General features: G+C 43.4%; 1 protein-coding gene across 1 annotated transcript; it reads left to right on the top strand.

The window, feature by feature from the left end:
* Positions 1 to 261: 261 nt before the first annotated feature.
* Positions 262 to 15,438, top strand: LOC106864325 (uncharacterized). Its single transcript, XM_088158476.1, has 2 exons — positions 262 to 1,896; positions 12,564 to 15,438. The coding sequence occupies exons 1-2, from the start codon at positions 1,656 to 1,658 to the stop codon at positions 13,751 to 13,753; spliced, it is 1,431 nt and encodes a 476-aa protein (XP_088014602.1). The 5' UTR covers positions 262 to 1,655; the 3' UTR covers positions 13,754 to 15,438.
* Positions 15,439 to 25,418: the final 9,980 nt, after the last annotated feature.

Below are 25,418 nucleotides of genomic sequence, written 5' to 3'. Positions count from 1 at the left end.
TATTATTAGTGTTTTTTTCCCCAGGTGTAGTTAGAAATTGATTACAGTTTGGCAGTAATGTGATTTGACTTGGTTTTGTGTTGGTGCCTGGCAGTAGAAGCAAGTCCCGAGAGGAAACATTGAAGTTTTCGGTTTTTAGCCAGGCTTTTCCAAAATACATGTCCTAATGCTTCTGGGTTTCTCAGGTTTTATATACTTTATTTTTTCTCATTTGTTAAAAACCTTATAGTTTTGTGTGACATGAAATACACTGGATGCAGTAAAATAATCAGATGTAGTATTGTGAGTTGTAAGTGTTGGGAAAAAAATCTTTAAACAGTTGCAGTGTTTTATAGCTGCAACATAAGCCACCATTTTTTGCACAAGACCTGGAAAATTGGGAGTTTCACCTGCTCCCAGAGTACGTTGCAAAATTATGCCTCTTTCACACTCATCTCAATTACCGTCCTATCTCCATTTATATTTTTTTTCATTCTTTTTGGTTATTTCATGTATATGCGCTTCATAAGTACTCAGTACTTGCAAATGAAAATTATTTCAGTGTGCCTGTGAGAGCAAAAACATTTATTCAATCATAACCTTGGATTTTTCCTCCTGCAGTCATAAATTTATAGGTAGTACTTACACTGTCACTTCATCCCACTAGTTTGTGTGCACATGACTACCATTACTTTTCACCTTTATTTACTTAAAGAGCTGTCTATGAAGGAAATTGGACTCAGCCTACGAGAGGCTGAAGGAAAGAGTAATGGGCTGGAAGGCTAGAGGAGAATGTGGTGAAATCAGCTGTGATGGGAAGGTGATGCTAGAAGTTGCATGATGCACTTTCTTTTAAAACAGTGTGGGATTTTTGATGACAACTGGCAAATTCTGCTGTTCTGTCTGGGAACTGAAAGCTGGTACAGCCAGCAGCTTTTCAGGCCTCCTCATGAATCAGGAAAAACTGGAGTGCAATTTGAGAATTTCCAAACTTGCTCTTGGTTATTTTTGAGTGCTATTCCAGACCAGCCTGCTTGTAGCTGTTCTGTTGTAAAGAGGTTGTAAAGAGGACCTTTTAAGTCAGCCTGTGGCACTGTTTAGTGTCTTGGACCTGTAAACCCTCAAGAGATTTCAGCTAGGTAAAGAAAAGTGAAGTGGCTGCTGTCCTGGCATGACCCCTGTGTTTTGCTCTGACTGCATCTCCCTGTGGAAGGGATCTTGCCTGTACAAGTATGCAGTGCTTGAATTCTTAGATTTCAAATTTTAATTGCTGACCTGACAAGCCTTTTTACTGCCTTGCAGCTCCCTAATTATTTGTTTACATTGCATCCATCTGCTATTGTCGCAGTAGGTCCTTTCTGTAGACAGGAACAGGAGAGTCTTGGCCACTGAGGGTTTTTGGTCCAGGGAAGATTGTGCTTGTCAGTGAGCATTTATGAAAATTAAGGACAGGAGGATTAAGAAAGATGTAATTTTATTTGCTTCTTAACAGGGTCTGACTTAATTTTCATTTTCAGACTTTGTTTGAAGTACAGTTAAGGCTATGGACAACTCTTAAGAGGGCTTAGCATGTTTAAATGCTGATTAAAATGTTAATACAGAATGGCATTGGGAAGGGATTCAGCTTTATGAGTCAGCCCTGAGGTTTTCCCTCTGCCTATGGCTCCTTTGGTGGGATGGACTGTTGCCACAGTCCCTTCCTATTAGCCTGGTGTGTTTGTCCAGGTGTCTGCCTCTGGGGAGATTGCTGGGGATTGCTGGACCTGGCACACACTCAGAAAGTGCTGAAGCAAAGAAAAATTACACAAAGTGTTTATTTGATGATTTTACTTTTGTGTCTCAGATTAGTGTGTTCTCTTGCAATTGGAATTTTTATGGAGAAGCTTACCAACAAGAAGCTGTGTACTGATGACGACTGTAAGTAAATTTGATTTAAATTTGAGGACAAAATATGGACATTTTAAAAATAATGGTGGGGGTGAAGGGAAAACCACTTTGCTAGTTTAGAGCTGTCATATATATGTCTTGTCAACTGTATATGTAGGATGTCACATGCAGTTTCACCAAAAAATGCGTTTTGCAAAGGGACATTTTTCACTGAAGTGAAAAGTACAGAGAAAAATTCTAACTTTCAGTGCAGAAATTGCTTCTAAAGCTGTTATTTTGGTTACTGGAGAACAGAAAAATGCACAGAACAAATTCTTGAAGACTTTAACTGTTTCAAGATAACCTATTTTATATGTAGGAAGAGCTTTACTACAATGTCATGTGTATCTATATTTCTGTAAAGGTATGTATGGATTTGAATTAATCTACCTCATTGTTTTGCTGCCTTTTTTTTTTCCCCAGAAACCAATTTCCATGCCAGAGCAGAAAAGGATTATAATGCTTCAGACTGCAGATTCATTAATATTAAGAAGGGGCACTTGATTTAAAAACTAATTTAAAAACTAAGGAATGAAAAAGACTCTGGAGAATTCTGGGCTGCAAGTAGAAGAGTCGATTCTCATGTATATGAACAAACTAGAAGTAGTTTGACACACATTGCTGTCAAGAAATGGATGCAAATGCTGAACTATTGTGAAACTAAGCAGCAACTTAGGTTTAAAAGTGAAAGTTTAAACTGGTTAAGGAGACTTGAAGGGCTTTAATATATTTTCGTTTTTTAAAATGAAATATTTTCAATAGCTATATGGTAATTATGAACTGAACCTTTTCAGAATGGCTCAACAGTTTATTTCTGTAGCTGTTTATGAAAATGGTGGCAGAGAAAGCTTTTATCACATGGTCCTATAAAGTCTAAAATTTAAGGGAAGCAAATATAAAGATTAGCTACAAAAAAGATCCAGATAAACTATAAGCAGTATTCATTTACTCAAAAAATATATGCTTAGATCAGAACTTCTGTCAAGGGTTTGTTTCATGTGCCAGCTGATTGGAACCTAGGAAATGTAAAACCAGATTAAGAACACTACTGGTAACTCCTTTTGACTTAGTGATAAACCAGCTCAAAGCAGATGAGGATTGTTTTAAGGTAACTAATTATACACCTCCTTGCTTGAAGGTTTTTAGAAAGCAGTATGAAGAGCATATGGGGACAGTTGGTTATTTCCCTAGCAGTTTAGTGTCAGAACAACATGTCTATCAAGAAACAAATAAGACTGTTCCTACAAGGGTAAAGAATTTACAAAACCCCAGCTGGCTACATAATTATACTTGGCTATGTAATGCTAATTTGCTGTGAAATTAAATCATTATTGTGGCAGTTGATTGTAGCATATCATAGATGCTTAGGAATCCAATCTTTGGGCCTTTATACAGGCAAATAACCTCGATAAAATCCCTAACATAACCTCTGATAGAGCAGACATTGTGAATGTTGCAATAAAGGCTTAACCCTTTTTATTTGAATAGTATTCCTTTAAGATCACATAAGTTTTACTCAAAGCTTTCTTTTTTAGATACTACATCCTGGGTATTGTGCTGTAAACTTTGGTAACATGAACTAGTGCACCTTCTATTAATTGTATATATAGATAGACACTGTCATACAGAACTGATGACTGTGAAACCATGCTTGCTTTTTCATTACAAAGCTTATGGTGTGTCAAAAAACTAATTTAAAAGGGTTTTGGAAACACATTAGCATTCTGTGAGTATGTATGCTGCATTTCTGAAAGAATGGTTGTCCCTGATAATGCACAATTGTGCATTTTACTCAAAAAAATAATATTTTTACTAAATATCTGAAACACTTCACAGAGGAGAGGAAGAGGAGGGTCTCTTCTCAGAAGCCAGCATGGTTTGGCTTACATGTAACAGTACTGGTACTTACTGGTAGCTTATTTCTGTGCTTAAAACCAAATTGAGTGTTAGGTTTAAAGTACTTGCCTTCATCCATCCTCAATATTTTTAGCTATATGCTGTTTTGCCGCGTATGGCAAAATGCAACTGGCATTTCAATCTTGAAATCATACCTAGGTCCAGATTATTAGATGGGTTTCATTAACACAGAGGAAATAAGTAAAAGGAAGAATATTGTGTCATATTAATAGTTGCAAGCATTTGCACCAGACAAGCTTTATTTGAGGAAATATGCATCTTAGTTAAGTGATTGCTTTTCTTGACATTACATTAGGTTATTCTGAATATGGCCCAGAAGCATTGCAGCAATTAATTAGTCAAAGAGCATGAAAGAATCACTACAATCACTACAATTTTAAGCTCTTTTCTCAGTGATATGACAAGTTATCTGCTGCATGACAAGCTGAACTGGAAGTAGAGGTCGGTTAAAGCCATGTTTTAGCACAAAGGCTTACTCAGTGTCCAGAATGGGACATTGTCAGGCTGCAACACTGAGCTTGTGACATAGACTTCCAGTGCTTTCACCCTTCCTTCACATTCTTGCTATGCAGGAACATTTCGATGAAAACAAAGGGTGATACAGAGACATCTACCGATCTCAGCTTATTTTGCAAATGTGACTTTAAGGATCAGGTTCTTTGTTCACATTTAAAATAGTCTATAGCACATCTTGACCCAATCTGTGTGCTGCCTGCTCCAGAACTATCCCTTAAAGAAGTTGTTTCAAATAGAGCTAGTGTTGCATTGCCAGCTTTCCATATGCAAATCAAAATCCAGTTTCTTGCTCACAGCTCTGTAACCTTCTCCCAAACCATTGGCAATGTTTTTGCCTTGCTTTCATGGCCTTGCACCTGGCAAAGCCCAATATTGGTGTAAGATGGGCTCTCTTTGGAATGGGTTGCCATTTAAATGAGGAGATCTGATGATGCCCAAAGTTGAACAATGAATCAGCATGGAGCACAAATGACATTGTGTGAAGGAATGTCTGATAGGGAACTCGATGGGGCAAAGCTTTAAGGGGGACACCTGCTACATAGGAGAGAAGCCTGAAAGAGAACAATAACCTGGGGGCCTCTTTATTTCCAACCCTCCTTTTATTTCAGGTTTTTCTTTCCTCCCAAAAGCATAACTTTCACTGTTGGAATCAATGTATGCCATTAGCTACAGACTTTACTATAATAAACCTTTCTGCCTGTGGACCTCTCTCAGCATCCTTTTGAGCAGCACTTGGGCTAATCCATGTCTGTTGGTTGGTGTTTGAGCAATAAATCTCAAGAGGTTGTTTTTGTTTTTTTTTCTCAGTGCTGCTACTTCTGAACCATTGAATCAAACTGAATACAACAGGCTGGACGCAATATGCTGTGTGTACATCAGAGTGGTGGTGTTGGATTGCCTACCTTCCCTCGGGCACTTAAAATTGGCCATTTGCTGGCTGAGTACTCTAGTTACCCAGAAGCAGGTGTTCTGCAGCAGCTCCTTGTCTCCTGCTTGCAATGGGCAGCTGTGTGGAATACCCTGGATATGCTATATACTTCTCTGATGTAAATGAAGAACACAGTGTGATAATTCCCTGCAGCAAAATCCAGATCTCTGTAGGCAGATAAGGTAAGATAATAGCAGGAAGGAAGCAACATGCTCTGGATGTCTTTCCCCTGCCAGAAGTTTTCCAGCAGAATACTGGCATTGGTTTTCTAGTCAGCAGTTCTCTAAGTACTGCATAGCCTCAGTCTAAGTCATCCTTTTTATGTGGGATTAGGAATTGTTTAAGGATGACTAATCAATCCACGTATGTGATTGTAGGAATACAAAACAAAAAACAAACAAGAAAAAAACAAAACAAAAGGAAGATAAAGGAATTGTTTGAAATTAAGAGAGAAGGAGGTATTGTCTAATTAATTTCAAGAATTCAAGGCAGGAACAAATGATCTGAGCTATGCAAAATGAGTCAAAAGTCAAAAGACCTTTTTCTTTTCTAGAATCCTTTAAATGCATTATGGTGTACTTTGTGTATATTATAGCATATTCTGTGTATAGCATATCCATTTACCTATGGAGGGCAAGAAAAGAATGTTAATCCCTCAGTAATCTCAAGACATTTTTCCTCTTAACTCTCTTCTTCAAGACATTAATTTCTTTTGTGACTGGAACTGGGAGTAGGCAATCTCTTGGCTGCTACCAGGGAAAGTTGACAGGAGGAAACCTGGACACCCTCTCTGAACACACAGAACTTCCTAGATATTTGTAACAGATATTTGTGAAACAAGTAACCTTTCTTCAAAGCAAGAAAATTTTTATTTATAGGGAGTGATTCGGGATGAGGCCAGGAAGGAAAGAGCTGCTGGATAACCCCTTCTCCTTGCAGCTTTTCAACTGCACACCTCAGGATTAGTCTATGTCTATTCCTTCTCGGCTATTTGTACAGCCACATTTTGAAACCAGGGACAGAACTGCAAGAGTCCAGCAGAAAGCTTGTTCCAGCTGAGAATGCTCTGGATGCAACAACATGTAACTCACACCTGCTTGAACTCTGTCAGATAGCCTAGACACTGACCTACACCTCCAGTGTTGCACAGCCCAAGCAGCTATACCTCACAAGGAGTCAAAACAGAAGGCTTTCCTCAATTCCTCCTGTTTTCTTGGCAGCCTTTAAACTGTGCACCATGCACTGTGGCTCTGTACCTTCCTTCTCACATATACGTGCCGTCACATTTTTCACTCTCCCATGTCCCTTTCAAATGTCCGGCAGCTGCTTCCATAAAGAAGGCTCTAGACTGGAAAGCTAGTGCTGCCTTACCCTTACCACATGTGAGCCAAAACAAACTACTCTGCACCATGTACTTATGTCTTCAGCATCTTATGCCATAGTATTTTCCAAATGTCGAGGTCTAAAAGGAATCGATTCCACAGAGGACTTGGATAGGAATACACGCCAGCACGGGTAACCGTTGGTAGTGTTACCGTATGGACTAGAAATCCTGAATATTAGAATATAAAGTGTATAAACCATAATAGTAGTAGTAATGCTAAGGCTTGAAGACTGCAGTTCCCAGAGTAGGCCCTGGGAAACTAACTTAGGAATGTGCTGTGCTGAGAGCATGCAGAACCGTTAGTGATAAGGTTAAAGTATAATCATAAATAAAGTACTGGTGGTGGGCAGTGGCATAAGAGAGAGATTGAGGGGGAGAACACTATAGTCCTAAGATAAGCAACCATGTAAGATTTATGACGCAAAATACTATCTTCAAGGTGAATGTATCTATAGAAGAATGTGTACTTCTGCACATAAACCATTTGTAAAAAGGGTATAAAAAACCCTCTAAAAAGGGAACCAGTGGGATCCTGACTTTGGACGCGAGTCCGCAGGTCCCCGGGCCCTGAATAAAGCACCGCATAAACTGACACTCTGTTAGTTTGTGTTTTATTTGGGGTTTCGGGCAGCAGTTTTGGCGACCACGGCAGAACTCCGGGGGCGGCAGGGGCGGTTCACGAGCTGATCTACTCCACGCCGGCACCAGGTGATTTCTGGGGAAACATCAACCCGTGCCCGACCCGCGCCTGACGGACGACTGTGAGGTAAGCCCGCAAGGTGCTTTATTCTTTATTGAAAGGGAAAGCCCACCGATTAAGACGGGACGGTGATCCCGCACCGGGGGCAAAGGACGTCTTAAAGGTTGTGGAAAAGGAAGCCTAGGCGCTGGTCGTCAGACGCAACAGTGATTGCGCAGATCCAGCACTTGCCACTCGCGGCGACGAGAAAAGCAAGAATTGTGTAAAGGGTGTGTGAGTGTGGAAATAATAGTAAAGTGCGTGGGTGTGAGTGTTATGATGCCTTTTAAAACCTTTAAAGCTCTGGCTAGTTCGGGGATGGAAATTCCGAATGATTCACCCTTGGGCTGTTTGTTACAACACTGGAAGGTGGGGAATTTTGGTCAAGAACTGAGTAAAAAGAAATTGATTGATTTTTGTAATCATGTGTGGCCTCAATACGAACCTGAGGGTATGCAATGGCCCCAAAATGGTACTCTAAATCCTGATATTATAACTCCTCTTATGCACTTCTTACAAAATAATGAGAAATGGGAAGAAATTCCGTATCTTGATTTGTTTTATTATTTGAAAAATAAGCCAGAATGGCAGGAGGAGTGTGGCATTATGGTCTTAAAAACAGCAACAGATGGTTGTGAGGGCTGCAAAGGGTGGCAAAAAGGGAAGGAGTATTCTACTAAGTTTTTAGACCCTGAGGAGGATGTTTCTCTGTTGGTAGCACCTAGTGCCCCTCCCCTGGAGGAGAGTGAACCGAGTGAGTCGGACGAAGAGGTGAATGGGGAAGAACAGGGAGGGGATTTAGAGAAAGGAAAAGTCGTTGATAAGCCGCGTACTCCTCTATGTGAAAGGACCCATAGCGGGCGGGAGAAGAAGGGGAAAAGGGGTGCACAATTGATGGCTCCGTTGCGGGAAGCGGTTGGACCCCACGGGGAACGAGTAATAGTGAAAGTTCCTTTTTCTCCTAATGATTTGTTAATTTGGAAGCAGTCTGCGGGGGCTTATCGGGAGGATCCTGAACGGGCGGCAAGGGTAGTGAAAATGGTGATTAAAACACAGAATCCAGACTGGAATGATTTACAGGTCTTACTGGATACAATAATGGACTCTACTGAGAAAGAGATGGTGTTTAAAGCTATGAGGGAAAAGGCACAAGAAATGATTAGGTTGCAAATAGCGGACGGTACATTAAATGATTTAGTGCCGCGGGAGGATCCAGAGTGGAATGTCAATGCAACAGGGGGTTACCATAGACTTAAGGCTTATCAAAAATTGTTGATAGAAGGAATACAGAGCGGGATACCTAAGACGTTAAACTGGTCCAAGTTGTATTCAGTAAGGCAGGAGAAAAATGAGTTCCCGTCAGCTTTCTTAGAAAGGCTTAAGGAAACTGCTCGAAAATATACCAGTTTAGAAATTGAAGGGGAATCAGGGAAATTGCAGCTAGCTTTAATTTTTATGGGACAATCCCAAGAGGATATTCGGAAAAAAATTGCAGAAATTAGAAGGGGAAGATACACGGAATTTAGATAAACTTTTAGAAGTTGTGTGGAAGGTGTATAATAATAGGGAAAAAGAGACTGCTAAGAAGCAACAAGCTAGTATGTTGGCAGTACTACAGCAGATAACGGGGAATGGTATGCGGGGAGGTGGCCGAGGGCACGGACGGGGACGAGGAATGGCTAGGGGAGGAATTTCGATGGGTGGAAGGGGATTCCCAAACCAATTACAAATGGGACAAGGAAAAATGAGATTGGGATTGGATCAGTGTGCCTTGTGCAAGAACAGAGGACACTGGAAAAACGAATGTCCACTTAATCAAGGTGTGGGATTCGGGCTGAATAGCAGGGAGGGGTTGATAAATAATTCAAGTGCAGTTCAGGGAGGGCCACAAGGTGTCGCCCAAGCCTTTATGATGGGAAGCTACCAGAATCAAAGCTGACTAGATCGGGATCTGAAGGTAGTTTTAGAAGTAGACGGGGAACCATTGGAATTTAGAGTAGATACGGGGGCTACGTATTCTGCAATTAACACCAAATTAGGACCTCTAAGTGATTCTACCATTCGGGTGGTAGGAGTTACAGGACAGATTGAAGAAAGGGCATTTTTACGTCCGTTGGATATAAAGTTTGGGGGGAAAGAATTTGATCATCAATTTTTATACATGCCAAATAGCCCGGAATCATTAATGGGGAGGGATTTGTTATCAATGTTAGAGGCAAAAATAATTTTTTAAAAAGGAAGAGTAAAATTAGAAATTCCAGAAGATAATATAGCCAAATTGTTTACAGTGAAAGAAGTAGAGGCAACAGAAATCCCCACAGAAATAGAACAGGCTGTGGTACCATGGGTATGGGAAACAGGGATTCCTGGAAAATCAAAAGCAGCACAACCGGTAGTTGTGGAATTGAAGGAAGGAGCACAACCCGTACGGATAAGGCAGTATCCTCTGAAACTAGAGGCTCAGAAAGGAGTAGCACCCTTAATAGATCAGTTTGTTAGTTTAGGGGTATTACAGGAATGTCAATCAGAATTCAATACCCCCATATTTCCGGTAAAGAAGTCCAATGGTAAGTACAGGTTAGTTCAAGATCAGAGGGCAATCAATAATATAACAAAGGATATTCATCCAGTAGTAGCAAATCCACATACATTGCTAACAGCTGTCTCGGAGAAATTTAAATGGTTCACAGTAATTGACTTGAAAGATGCATTCTTCTGTATCCCTTTGGCATTTGAAAGTAGGAAAATTTTTGCTTTCGAATGGGAAAACCCTGCTACAGGACGGAAAAGACAGCTCACCTGGACACGTTTACCACAAGGATTCAAGAATTCTCCAACCATCTTCGGAAACCAACTAGCCCGGGAACTGGAAGAATGGAGACTAACCCAGGTAAAGGAGTCACCTTTCTCATTTATTCTTCTACAGTACGTAGATGATATTTTTCTAGCCTCAACAGAAGAAGACATCTGTCGACAACTCAGCATTGAACTCCTCAACATGCTCGGACAAGCTGGATACCGAGTGTCAAAAGAAAAGGCCCAGCTGGTAAGAACACAAGTCATTTATTCGGGATGCGAGATCTCACAAGGAGTTCGGAAAATTGGGGGTGAACCGGATTCAGGCAATATGTGCTATACCGACACCTCGAAATCCACAAGAGTTAAGGTCCTTTTTAGGAATGGCAGGGTGTTGTCGGTTGTGGATTCCAGAATTTGGACTAAAAGCAAAACCTCTGTATGAGGCAGTCAAAAATCCTGAATTTAAATGGAATAAAATACAAGAAAAGGCATTTCAGAACTTGAAGCAAGCTCTAAAAGAGGCACCTGCATTAGAGTTGCCAGATCTCACAAAACCCTTTCAACTATATGTAAATGAGAGGCAAAGACTGGGGATTGGGGTGTTGACACAAAAATTGGGAACATGGAAGCGCTCGGTGGGATACCTCTCGAAACAACTGGATCCAGTAAGCGCTGGATGGCCTGGCTGCCTTAGAGCTGTTGCTGCAACAGTGCTTCTGATACAAGAAGCTAGAAAACTAACTATGGGGCAGAAAATGGAAGTGTTTGTCCCACATATGGTAATAGCAGTTTTGGAACAAAAAGTGGGGCATTGGCTCTCCTCCAACCGTATGCTGCAATACCAGGCAATCCTTAGGGAACATGATAATGTTGAAATGAAGGTAACTAACCATCTCAATCCAGCCGAATTTCTTAGAGCCATCCAAGAAGAAGGCAACCTGGTACACGACTGTGTAGAGACCATCGAACAAGTATACGCTACCCGCAAGGATCTAAAGGGTGAGCCCTTAGACGAATCTGAATGGGAGCTGTATACCGATGGATCTAGTTTCGTGGAAAATGGAACCAGGTACGCCGGGTATGCAGTGGTAACTCTAAGACAAGTTATAGAAGCCAGAGCCTTGGCTCCCGGAACATCAGCACAAAAAGCTGAAATCCAAGCCCTCATCCGAGCCTTGGAATTGAGTCAAGGGAAAAGAGTAAATCTTTGGACTGATTCTAAATATGCATTTGGGGTAATATATGTACATGGGGCATTATGGAAGGAGAGAGGACTATTAAATTCACAGCGTTCGTCAATTAAACACCAAGAACAAATTGTGCAACTACTGGAAGCAGTACATAAGCCCCAGGCGGTGGCAGTAATGCGTGTAAAAGGACACCAGCAGGGAGAAGAAAGAGCATTCCAGGGAAATCGTCTGGCTGACAGAGCAGCCAGACAGGCTGCTCGCGAGGTATGGACCCAAATGGCGTTGCTACCAGCACGTACCAGCCCTGCAGAAGCTTTTATGGACGAAGTACCAGTATACCTACCAGAAGACGAAAAATTAGCACGGCTAGTACAAGCTAAGAAGAATGCGGCCGGATGGTATGTAACTGCCGTAGGACAAGTGATATTGCCAACAAAAATAATGAAAATTATATTAGAAATTGAACATAACAAATGCCATTGGGGAGCAGAAGCTTTAGTGCAATTTCTAAAACGAGAAATAATCTCCAATCAGATGTTAACAATGGCCAAAAGGATCAATGCAATGTGTCCAGTTTGTATTAAGAACAACCCAGTGACACGTAGGCAAGTGCAAATGGGAAAATTGCAAATAGGCCCACAGCCAGGAGATTATTGGCTGATAGATTTTTCAGAATTACCAAAAGCACAGGGGTATAAGTATGTTTTAGTCTATGTATGTACCTTCTCAGGCTGGCCAGAGGCATTCCCATGTAGAACAAACCAAGCAAAAGAAGTGATTAAAACTTTACTTCGAGAGATCATCCCTAGGTTTGGAATCCCACTAGGGATGTCCTCAGATAGGGGACCTCATTTTGTGGCAGGAATAGTGCAAGAAGTGGCTAAGGTACTTGGGATAACATGGAATCTCCATACACCTTGGAGACCTCAGTCTAGTGGACAAGTAGAAAAGATGAATCAGACACTAAAAGGCCAAATTAAGAAAATCTGCCAAGAAGCAAAGATACAATGGCCTCAAGCATTACCTTTAGCTCTGTTAAGGGTCAGGATCAAACCTAGAGACAAGGTAGGAGTAAGTCCGTATGAAATTTTATACGGCAAACCCTATCATGCTGCAACTTACAAAGGGGACCCGAATGTGGTGGGAGATCAGGTACTGTTAAATTACATTTTGTCTCTTAATAAGACTCTTACAGCACTACGGGGGGCGTTGCAGTGGAATCGACCTTTGCCTCTGGAGAATCCCGTCCACGATATACAGCCTGGAGACCAAGTCTACATAAAGAACTGGAATGTGGAACCGCTAAAAGAAACATGGGACGGTCCCCGACAAGTGATTATGACTACATGCACAGCCGTAAAGGTCCAAGGGATCGACAATTGGATACACTACACCCGAATCAAGAAAGTCCCGTCACGATGGGAAGTCCAACCTTTAACCGACACAAAACTGGTGTTCAGGGCAAGGCCTTGATTGCGATGTTAATGTTAATCATTGCTCGTATCGGAGATGCCTTTGTTAAAGTTACTGTTCCTAAACCAACAGTGATTGTACCACAAGGGGCAAATGTAAATCTAACCTGTTTGTTTTCTGATGACCAGGGAGCTGGATTTGATGAAGTAAAGATGAAATTGATCACTACAAATAAGGTATTTTCAGAAGGGATTGTGACAATTTGGGATATGAAACAACAGAAAGCTAATACTACCCTAATGATCTCACACTTGCAAAAAGCTCAGGTTGGTCAATTTTCATGCATGGTATGGATCAGGGAAAGCTTCGATTATGGGAACTTAGATGTAAAAATTTTGGCGGAGGGTTTTAAGACAAAAGGGCATTCTTATCCAATACAAGTAACACCCACAAGTATGAGAGTTGACATGTGGGATGGTCCTTCATTGAGAATCAATTGCACTCTCAAATTAGGGAATCTTCGCAGGATGAGAGAAACTAGAACAGTCCAACAAGCAAAAGAAATGGAAAATGTGCAACAGGAATTGGGGCAAGAGAATTTGGTAGTGGGATTAATTAGGGATTTTGGGAAAATGCAAAATGTAACAGCGATAACAGCGTGTTTGCCCTTGCCAAAGGCAGCAGGTGACCCTATACCGTGGGGAATCATCCCATTAGGAGAAATGCCCCCAAAAATAGCAAATGGAACGAGGAAATGCCACAGAGAGCTACGAAATTGCACTAGAATAGTAGAAGAGGTTTATACCTATGGAAGACAATGGTCAACCCCGGGGCAAAGATCGGAATGTTTAAAATTACCAAATTCTGTATTCACTGAAATAGGTCAATACAAAAATGTTGGGTGGTGCACATTTGAAGTAAATCAGAAGAGGAGAAAACCTGTAGTAGATTATTATTATTAAATAGTGTGTCAAGAAGGAAAAGAAGAATGGGAACAATGGAAAGCAATTTGGGGTCCTAGCCTACTGGAACCCTATAGTTATATCAGATCAATACACTGGTGTATCGAGTGGTCAAGAAAACAGGAACATCCAGGGGTCCTCGGAGCTGAAACAGTGCACCACAACAGACTAGCCCAAACATCAGGTTGGAACTGTAGTAAAGTCATAACCTGTGATACCCCAGAATCCCAAATTGGATTAGTACCCGTCCGGGTGTTGTTAAAATGGGGATGTGAATGTCAGAGATACAACCATACAATAACGGGAGAATTAAAAGGAGCTCGGAAAGATTGTCAATCAACCACAGTACGAAGCCCCGGAAATTCAGTCTGGGTAATGGGACATGGCCAATGGACTACACATTTACCGATAGGTGGTCCGATTACTCAAATAACGTTAGGGATACCAACCTTATGTCCATTTTGGAAACAGTCCAAATTAACCAAGGAAGACCAAAAGAAAAGGACGAAAAGAAGATTAAGCCCTGAGACAGTCGAAGCAGTAAATCTAGAGAATGAATGGCACGAGCCAGGGGAAAGTGTAAAATTCGGTTGGATGCTTGAATCTTTATTTGCACCTGTATCTACATATAGGAACCGGGAAATGTTATGTAAATTACTAGAGTAGATGGAGAGATTGGCAGCAGTAACAAAAAAGGGATTTAGAGATCTTAATCTACAATTACAAGCCACAACCAGGATGACAATCCAGAATAGAATGGCATTAGATCTGCTCTTATTAAAGGAACACGGAGTTTGTGGATATTTACAAGGAAGGGATGATCACTGTTGTGTACATATCCCAAATGTGATGAAGGAAGTAGAAAAGTATATAGGTCAATTGGAGCGAATTGAATTAAACATACATGAAGTACAAAAGGATGCAGAACATAATTGGGTTGGAGCTTTATTCAGTTCTTTGGGAATCCAGGTCTCTGGTTGGTTATCCTCAATTATTCAAAATGGAATAATGATTGTAATAATCATTGTAGTAATTGTGATTATGTATAGATGTCTTTTAGGAATAATTGCTAAAGAAGGAACACACACACGGCAAATCATGAAGGCCCTGACTCGAAAAGAAGTGATTCAACCAACTTCCTGAAACAACTCTCCACCATCATATCTAGAGACTAACACTTAGAAGAATTGAGCATCCTTGCAGAAGACTCTGAAGAATGCTCAAAAGGGGGGAGTTGTTACCGTATGGACTAGAAATCCTGAATATTAGAATATAAAGTGTATAAACCATAATAGTAGTAGTAATGCTAAGGCTTGAAGACTGCAGTTCCCAGAGTAGGCCCTGGGAAACTAACTTAGGAATGTGCTGTGCTGAGAGCATGCAGAACCGTTAGTGATAAGGTTAAAGTATAATCATAAATAAAGTACTGGTGGTGGGCAGTGGCATAAGAGAGAGATTGAGGGGGAGAACACTATAGTCCTAAGATAAGCAACCATGTAAGATTTATGACGCAAAATACTATCTTCAAGGTGAATGTATCTATAGAAGAATGTGTACTTCTGCACGCAAACCATTTGTAAAAAGGGTATAAAAAACCCTCTGAAAAAGGGAACCGGTGGGATCCTTACTTGGGACGCGAGTCTGCAGGTCCCCGGGCCCTGAATAAAGCACCGCATAAACTGACACTCTGTTAGTTTGTGTTTTATTTGGGGTTTCGGGCAGCAGTAGCTTATATATGATTGATAACTTGAATTCAGCAGGCAATCAAGCAGCAACCACACTCCTCTTGCAGCCTGTACACTGCACGCAGAGCCACCACAGTGCTCCACGGGTTCATTCCCTGCCTTAGGTAACATCATGTGCTTGCATTCTCTTAGTGCTCCAAAACGTCCACCTGCTTCTCACATGGAGCTAGGTACTGGCACAGAAAGGCCAGTGTGTTGCTTCTGTTGGAACATTCTGGTGTCACGCACTTCCTTACTCAGCTCTCCGTACCATCACAGTCTATCGACCTTGTAGTCTGACTCGAAAGCAGAAAACTTCCAGTCATGTCTTGCACAGCTAACTCTGCCGCGACGTGAAGCTTTGCTCCTTGTCAAATGGAACACAAAAGGCGAAGAACGAAGCAGCAGAGCACCAGGCTTGTGCGTGCAGTGTTCAGATCCCTAGAGGAGTGTGGCTGCCACTCGCCTGTCTGCCAAATTCACGTTAGCAGTTGTATGGAGGAAGCTCATGGACAACTTACTTGTGCTGCTACCGAGTCCTCTTCCAGCCCTCTGTGGAAACTATTGTGCGTTCCTTTAGGCTCCGAGATGCAGGGTATCTATGGTAGATCGAGCAGGGAAGGGTAGTACAGAGTGCACCGGTGAGTTGGATGTGGCTTACGTGCGGCAAGGGGCAGGTGCAGCCCAGCACTGGATTTTACTTTTACAGCTTTTTCCCGTGGGCTGCTGGGCGTTTTCCACCGAGCTGCGAGAGCGAGCAAAGTCACGGGACGTCTATCTCAGAAAGAAGATACCGTATGTAGTGCGTTGTGCACAATTTAAATGCTTCAAAAGAAGGGGATATTGTAGGAATGTCTTCTGCCCTGACACATCCATCTGTATGGGCTCTAGGTACTTGGACTCGACAACACTGAAGGGGTGTTAAAATGACTGCACTGCAAAAATCAGGTTTACACAGGAAATAAGGAAGGTCAGCAAATGCTTTCTGTGCTGGCACTCCTCTTAGTCTGAACTGCAGCTGCAAATGCTTCTCTTTAGCCATGAACTCTGACCACCTAGAGAGAATGTGATGATGCTATATATAGTTGAGAAGGAGAGTGTGAATCACTAGGGTGTTTCATCTAATTACCAGACTGCAAAGTGACTATGAAGGCCAACACTGGCTTTTTGTTGTGAGACTTCTTCTTTGAGAGCAGCTGCTGGGCGTTTTGAGGGGGTTTGGGATCTGCGAGAGTGAGAGGGTAGGATGGTACCTAGAGCTTGAGGGAAAGTGCATATCTCCAGGGAGTTTGATGCAGTTCAGTGGGTGTGAATTACGTGTTGAGCAGCTGATCGCACAGAGAAAGTTCTAAAAGAAAGGGGTTGTGCTGCAATTGCCTTTTCTTTTGCAGCCTATAAACTGCACAGCTAACAATGAAACGATTCCTCTTCCTTCCCTGTTCCATGCTGGGTCCCATTCTGCCAGTCTCCAAGAGGCGGGATGCATAGCGGAGCTCTTCTAAGAACTGCTCCCACAAGAAGAGCAGGAAATGCGCTTGGCTTTGTCCTGAGCACTGTCGGCGCTCATCCAAACAACCACACGATGGCACTGGCGACTCGCAAATGAAGGAAACGCACGGCTCCCGAGCGCAGAGCCAAGTTGGAAACATCCTGTTCTGAAATCCCCTGTCAGGACAAAAAGGTTTCCATGATCTGCGACTTCCAAGTGCAAGTTCTTCTTTGCATCACACTCAAAGGTCATAACAAACTCCTTTGCTCTAAGAAAGCTTTTCACTCTCGCCGAGTCCGGCCACAAACTTGAAACCATGTGGCAAAAACAGAGCTCACAAAAGCGCCAGCTGAGAAAGCTCTTGCTGTCTTACAACTTCAACTGCACCCATCGGACTCTCAGCACATACCCTGCTACCGGCACTTGCCTTCTCTGCTGTAAGTACCTCCTCAACCTTCAGTCTCACAGAGCCACGATCCTAACGGAACGGACCATTTACGCACTAGACCAACCAGGACAAAAAGCTCAAGAGCTTGGCATTTGCATTCCCACGGACAGTTCAAGAGCTCTAACCCAGAGAACTGCCTATTGGGAAAAGCCTTTAAATTCACTAAGACCACCCAGAAGCGTGCAACCAAACTTGCCAAAGAGAGGAACTAGAATCCCATCTGAAAAGAAATGGCATCCCCTCCTCCAAAATACAAAACATTCAGGGACTGATCCCACGCAAAGGTGCCTGTAGAACACTGGTACTGGACATTACCTGCCAGGGGCACTAAATCATCTGCACACCAAGACTCAGAGAAGATGTTTACCTTGGCCAAAAGCCTCGTGCTTCCAGAATTTAAAGAAGGCTACCTCTGAGAAGTAGAAACCACATGCTAAATTAAATCTTTCAGGAGACCACTTTCTTCTTCAGCAAATATGCTAGGACAGAAAGTTGCTGTTGCCCTTGGCCTTCACGAAGCAGCTTCTTATCTTTATATGAAACATTGAGGCTACATTTTTCCTTCCCATGAAAAAGCATTGCCAATAGACGTGCCCAAATAGGAGCAGTTGTTAGGTCGGTCTTTGTGGTGGCAGCTCCTCAACGACACACAACTCACACCACAGCAACGCACCTTCTGTCTCAGCTACACGTTTTTCACTCAGCTCTCACATTTTTTCACTCTTGCTGAGTCTAAATTGTATGGAACGAAAACATCCAAGAGCTGCTGCCTTGGGAATGGGCTAAGACAGAAGCCTCAGAGCTGGCCTTTTGCAGCCTGTGAACCACACCAAACACACTGCTGGTCTGGAGTTTTCTTACCAGCAATCACACCACATTCAGTTGAGCAGATTCTGCAGACAAACCAAATATCTTCCAGCAAGAGAGCTCACACAGGAAAATCCTTTCTCTCTCCTGGAACCTTTGTCCAGGAAGCTTTCACTGGCTTTGTATGGTACAGTTGCTAACTTGTGCTTGGACTGCAGTCAAGTAGTACTCACAGCTTTTACATGGTGTCTGTAAACTGCACACACCCAGTGGTGTTCTGTGCCTTAAAGGTCAGCACTTTCAGGTTCACAAAATGCCCATTTTGCACAGAGAAAAATAGATCAGCCTTGCTGGATCGTGTCTTCTCCTGCCAGTCTTTCAAGTACACGCCGTGCACTGGGGCTATGCACTTTCCTTCTAAGCCATATGGAACGTCACATCCTTCACGCTCACAGATCCCAGTTGCTGACCTCAAAAACAGCCCACAAGGGGCTGTGTCCATGCAGGAGAACTGAAGCCCAGCAGCATTCAGTTTTACCTTCTTCAGAGCGTGTACTGCATGCAGCAGATTGTGCTTGTGGAGCTTTTTCCTCCTTTATAGATAAAATCATACTCTTTCTGTTTCATTAAGTCCCCAGCATCCATCTACCTGTACCTCAGGGAAAGGCGCCAGAAGAGAAACTGTTGCTGGATCAGTCTTTCTAAATCCAAGGTTTTCAATAAACCACCACACTCTGGGTATCTGCTGTGCTTGCTCAAGCTGGCACTTTTGCAAACAAACGTTTTTGCTGCATGTTTTCAACTTAGTAGCCGGACTCTGCAGGAGTGGAAGAATTTATTAGCTCCAGGGAGTTCGTGCTGTCCTTTGAGGTCCAAATAAGAGCTTGTACCTACCTGGATGGGGAAGATCAGTGAAATCTTTTTGCCCTGACGCAGTTGATTTGAGAGCAATGGCGTTTTCAACTTCGAGAGGCTCTGCACTTTGGGAAGTTTCGAGCTAAGCAAGAGGCCCTTCCTTCTTCTGCAAGTCTACCACACCATGCTGTGGTTGTTTTTCTAAGCACTGACAAGAGAAAGCCAGGAAACAAGGGATCAGGAAGTGAAGGTGGGAGATGGGTGAGCAAGGCCATGGAATGGAGGTAGGAAGGGCAAGGGAAGTACACAGAGGTGTCTGTAAGGCGATGCAAGGCTGAGCTCTGCACAGCAAGGGATGATCAGGTGTGGCAAGGAAAGGCAAGGTTGGGTAGGCAATTACCCACCACGGTAGGGAAGGCAAGGCAAGACCAGTGGGGAGAAAGCAAAGCAAGGAAATGGAATGTTAGGCAAGAGGAGGCTCAGAAGCTGTAGGCAGGGCAGGGCCTAGGAATACATGTCCAGTGAGAGGTAAGTCAGTGAAACAAAGGGATTAAATAAATGGTTTAACATTCCTAGTAACAATTCTGGCCAGCGATTGTGGGCAAATGGTTATTTATTTGCCAAGAATGTCCCATGAAACAGAAACTTTCCAAGGTTGATAAACATTGCCACACAAAAGCTTCCCATTGCTCCCCACCTCACTTCCCCCCAGTATGCTACATCACAAAATAGGTATCTAATTTCTTCTTGCTTCTTTGTTATGAAGCAAGACCACCACCTAGCTTCCCTTTCTGGCAACTCTGAGGAGAAGTCTCTTCATCACATTAATTTTCATTATGCTGCCCTCCAGACGACATATTCAGACTGACTGCTTATGGTGCCTGCTCAGTCTTCTCCTGTTGAGTCTGAATTTTTATCTAACTGCAACTAGAACATCTAGTCCATCTCTAGTTATAGAATAACTTAGAGCTTTGCTACTTTAACAATATTATACTAATTTAATTTCTTATTTAAACAACTGTTTAATGATTAATTTTGCAAGTGGGTTACATTTGTTAAAACTTGTGGAGTGCATAAGCTCCAAGTTACTCCCTAGTTTTCTCAGGATATTCACTGAGGTAAAATAAAACACTAGCTTAAACTAAAAACACTTTAAATCACAAAAATAGAGATTTCTTAGCTAACTACAACACAGCTTCTCATAAACCCAGGGGACCATTGAATTTCTGCCTAAATATGATACATCCCATTTTCATCAGGCAAGTACTGTGAGAGCTAGGCAAGGAAAGGCCAGGCCAAGAAAGGGCCAGGCAAGTAAAGGCTGAGAACAGGTATATAAGGAAGTGCAAGACAAGGGAGGTGTAGGAAATAATAGGGAAATCAAAGAGAAGGAGGGCAAGGCATGGCAAAGCCTGGGAAGAATGGAATAAACAGGTCAAGGCAGGGGATGTGTATGAAAGGCAATGTAAGAAAAGGGAGGGCTAGGCAGGACTAGGCAAGTCAAGGGGTGGCTTTTCAATGTAAGGCAACTGAGAAATGGGCAAGCGAAGGTGGGGGTAGGCAAGGCAAAGGAAGGAAATTAATGGAAAGGCAAGGCAAAGAAATGGCACGGGAGGGGGCAAGGGAGGTAAGGCAAGGCAAGAGAGGGATAAGAAAGGCAAGTCAAGTCAAAGAAGAACATAAAGTGAGATAAGATCTGGAAAGAGAGGGCTAGGGAGTAAAAGAAGAAGGGTGGGTATGAAAGGAAATATGTGCATAGACAAGGCAAGGGATGGACAGGAATTGCAAGGAAAACCTAGTTTTTGGTAGGAATGGCAAGACAAAACAATAGAGTGGTAGGCAAGAGAAAGCCCAGGAGTTGTAGGCAAGGCAGGGCAGAATCAGGCAATTCCAGTTGATGGATCAGCCAGGCAACTCAATGGCAGGGCAGTAAAGGCAAAGCAAGGAAAGGGAAGGAAGGGGTTTGCAAGTCAAGGCAGAGAATGAGTAGTAAGGAAAGGAAAGGTAGTCAGGCAAGGCCTGGGGTGTGTAATACAAGGTTCAGGGAGGAAAGGGAAGGCCAGTCAAGTGAGAGGCTTACAAGGCAAGGCAAGACAGTTTTTAAAAAGTAGGAATATTAAGGTGGGTGCAAGGCAATGTAAGGCAAAGGAGTGAACGGAGGGGCAAGAGAAGGACAGGTGAATGTTGGTAAGGCAATGTAAGTTTGGGGCAGGCAAGCCAAGGCAAGTCAAAGAAGGAGCAAGCAAGGTAAAGCAGGGCCAAGAAAAAAGGGGTAGGGAAGTCAAGGTGGGGGATGAACAAGAAAACCAATGGAGTGATAGGAAAAGCAAGGGAAGGGGACAGAGGCTCTGCTGGGGGAATGCAAGGTTTGGCTAAGCAATGCTAGGCAAGGCAGTGCAAGGCCAGGAGAAAAGGGATAGGGAAGTCAAGGTGGGGGATGGGCAGGGAGGGCAAGACTAGGTATTAGTCTTTTCTAACCTTGTCCTTTTTATTTTTTCTTTGTCTGTCTACTTTCATGGTAATCCCCACCCTTTTCTTGCCTTTCTCCTCCTTCTCCTTCTCCTTCTCCTTCTCCTTCTCCTTCTCCTTCTCCTTCTCCTTCTCCTTCTCCTTCTCCTTCTCCTTCTCCTTCTCCTTCTCCTTCTCCTTCTCCTTCTCCTTCTCCTTCTCCTTCTCCTTCTCCTTCTCCTTCTCCTTCTCCTTCTCCTTCTCCTTCTCCTTCTCCTTCTCCTTCTCCTTCTCCACTTGCATTGCCTTACAGACCCCTATGTATCATTCTCTTGCTCTTCCTTACACTCCATCGTCTTTTATTGCCTTGCTCATGGATCCCCCACCCTATACTACCCCTTTGTTCCTGCTCTTGCCTTACCTTGACTGTTTCTCCAATGACACACATTGCTTTGCCTATCTAGTACTTCCCTTGCCTTGCACATCTATCCCTTGCCTTGTGCTGCCTAACTCTCCTAGCTTGCATTGCTTTGCATGCCCATACCTGGCTGTCCTGTGCCTAATGATTTCTTCCTTGGCCTGGCATATTGCCTTCACTGCCCTTCTTTCAATTTGTTTTGCCTTACCTACCCACACCTCTCATTGCCCTATTGACTAGGCCGTGTCCTTGCTTTGCCCTTCCTTCCACTCTATTGCCTTGCACTGCCCTGCTAACCTAATATTTTTTGCCTGCAACTGTCATTGGCTTGCCTATCCCCCCTTGTGTTTCCTTGCCTCTCCTGCTCAACCTCGCATTTCCTTGTCATTCCTGCCCACCCTTTGTCTTGCTTTCCATACCCCAACCTTCCATTGCCTTTTGCAGGTTTCCATGTCCTTTGCCCGTACTTTCTCTACCACTGCATTGCCTTGCATTACCTTGCTCACCCATCTCCCACCTTGATTACCCCACCACCTTTTCCAGTTCTTGCTTTGTTACCTGCTTCTCACATTGCTTTGCATACATCTCACATGCCTTGTCTTTCAAAGCCAGCACTTTACTTGGATTACCCTGCTAATCCTGCCTTGCCCAGCATTACTTGCATGTCCAACCTCTGCCTAGATCTGCCCACTGTTTTCTTCCCTGGCCTTGCCAGGCATGTACCTCCTTTGACTTGCCTAGCCTTACATTCACTTTCCTAAACTTGGAGTGCCTCACTGTAAGGCTCCAAACCACTCACTTGATGAGACTTGTGAAAGGGGCTATAATGGTTCTTGTACTCCAAGTTGGTTGCATGGGAGAAAAAAAAGGGAGATATTATCAAAAGGTAAAACAACAAAAAAGTTTATTGGAAAATTTTGGAAACTTTGGCAAAAATTTTACAACAAAAAATAATCAACAAAATAATTCTCAGACAATTAACGTAACTCATTCAACATTGTAGAATTTAAATATTTCAATGTTAATTAACTCAAAATATACCTGGAAAAGAAACTTTGAAGAAGATGAAAAAGAGAAAGAGAGAAATACAGAAAAGATATAGAAAAGCAAATATATGATTTTCTATAAACACAAAATCAAATATGATATCACTGCCATGATGTTCTGAAAACATTAGGTCCTTTACATTGTCTCCTTCCTTCCTCCCTCCATTCCCTTCCTTCCTTCCTTCCTTCCTTCCTTCCTTCCTTCCTTCTTCCTTCCTTCCTTCCTTCCTTCCTTCCTTCCTTCCTTCCTTCCTTCCTTCCTTCCTTCCTTCCTTCCTTCCTTCCTTCCTTCCTTCCTTCCTTCCTTCCTTCCTTCCTTCCTTCCTTCCTGGAATCCTTCCTTCCTTCCTTCCTTCCTTCCTTCCTTCCTTCCTTCCTTCCTTCCTTCCTTCCTTCCTTCCTTCCTTCCTTCCTTCCTTCCTTCCTTCCTTCCTTCCTTCCTTCCTTCCTTCCTTCCTTCCTTCCTTCCTTCCTTCCTTCCTTCCTTCCTTCCTTCCTTCTTCCTTCCTTCCTTCCTTCCTTCCTTCCTTCCTTCCTTCCTTCCTTCCTTCCTTCCTTCCTTCCTTCCTTCCTTCCTTCCTTCCTTCCTTCCTTCCTTCCTTCCTTCCTTCCTTCCTTCCTTCCTTCCTTCCCTCCCTCCTTCCTTCCTTCCTTCCTTCCTTCCTTCCTAACTTCCTTCCTTCCTTCCCTCCCTCCTTCCTTCCTTCCTTCCTTCCTTCCTTCCTTCCTTCCTTCCTTCCTTCCTTCCTTCCTTCCTTCCTTCCTTCCTTCCTTCCTTCCTTCCTTCCTTCCTTCCTGGAATCCTTCCTTCCTTCCTGGAATCCTTCCTTCCTGGAATCCTTCCTTCCTGGAATCCTTCCTTCCTGGAATCCTTCCTTCCTTCCTGGAATCCTTCCTTCCTTCCTTCCTTCCTGGAATCCTTCCTTCCTGGAATCCTTCCTTCCTTCCTTCCTTCCTTCCTTCCTTCCTTCCTTCCTTCCTTCCTTCCTTCCTTCCTTCCTTCCTTCCTTCCTTCCTTCCTTCCTTCCTTCCTTCCTTCCTTCCTTCCTTCCTTCCTTCCTTCCTTCCTTCCTTCCTTCCTTCCTTCCTTCCTTCCTTCCTTCCTTCCTTCCTTCCTTCCTTCCTTCCTTCCTTCCTTCCTTCCTTCCTTCCTTCCTGGAATCCTTCCTGGAATCCTTCCTTCCTTCCTGGAATCCTTCCTTCCTTCCTGGAATCCTTCCTTCCTGGAATCCTTCCTTCCTGGAATCCTTCCTTCCTGGAATCCTTCCTTCCTGGAATCCTTCCTTCCTGGAATCCTTCCTTCCTTCCTGGAATCCTTCCTTCCTTCCTTCCTGGAATCCTTCCTTCCTTCCTTCCTTCCTTCCTGGAATCCTTCCTTCCTGGAATCCTTCCTTCCTTCCTCCCTCCCTCCCTCCCTTCCTCCCTTCCTCCCTTCCTTCCTTCCTTCCTTCCTTCCTTCCTTCCTTCCTTCCTTCCTTCCTTCCTTCTTCCTTCCTTCCTTCCTTCCTTCCTTCCTTCCTTCCTTCCTTCCTTCCTTCCTTCCTTCCTTCCTTCCTTCCTTCCTTCCTTCCTTCCTTCCTTCCTTCCTTCCTTCCTTCCTTCCTTCCTTCCTTCCTTCCTTCCTTCCTTCCTTCCTTCCTTCCTTCCTTCCTGGAATCCTTCCTTCCTTCCTGGAATCCTTCCTTCCTTCCTGGAATCCTTCCTTCCTTCCTGGAATCCTTCCTTCCTTCCTTCCTGGAATCCTTCCTTCCTTTCTTCCTTCCTGGAATCCTTCCTTCCTGGAATCCTTCCTTCCTGGAATCCTTCCTTCCTTCCTTCCTTCCTTCCTGGAATCCTTCCTTCCTTCCTGGAATCCTTCCTTCCTGGAATCCTTCCTTCCTGGAATCCTTCCTTCCTGGAATCCTTCCTGGAATCCTTCCTGGAATCCTTCCTGGAATCCTTCCTGGAATCCTTCCTGGAATCCTTCCTTCCTTCCTGGAATCCTTCCTGGAATCCTACCTGGAATCCTTCCTGGAATCCTTCCTGGAATCCTTCCTTCCAGGAACCCTTCCTTCCTGGAATCCTTCCTTCCTTCCTGGAATCCTTCCTTCCTTCCTGGAATCCTTCCTTCCTTCCTGGAATCCTTCCTTCCTTCCTTCCTTCCTGGAATCCTTCCTTCCTGGAATCCTTCCTTCCTGGAATACTTTCTTCCTTCCTTCCTGGAATCCTTCCTTCCTTCCTGGAATCCTTCCTTCCTTCCTGGAATCCTTCCTTCCTTCCTTCCTTCCTGGAATCCTTCCTTCCTGAAATCCTTCCTTCCTTCCTTCCTTCCTTCCTTCCTTCCTTCCTTCCTTCCTTCCTTCCTTCCTTCCTTCCTTCCTTCCTTCCTTCCTTCCTTCCTTCCTTCCTTCCTTCCTTCCTTCCTTCCTTCCTTCCTTCCTTCCTTCCTTC

Source organism: Sturnus vulgaris, unplaced genomic scaffold, assembly GCF_052056855.1.
Source record: "Sturnus vulgaris isolate bStuVul1 unplaced genomic scaffold, bStuVul1.hap1 Scaffold_294, whole genome shotgun sequence".
Lineage (NCBI taxonomy): Eukaryota > Metazoa > Chordata > Aves > Passeriformes > Sturnidae > Sturnus > Sturnus vulgaris.
The sequence above is the reverse complement of the archived record's forward strand: the minus strand, read 5'-3'. Positions and strand labels throughout refer to the sequence as shown.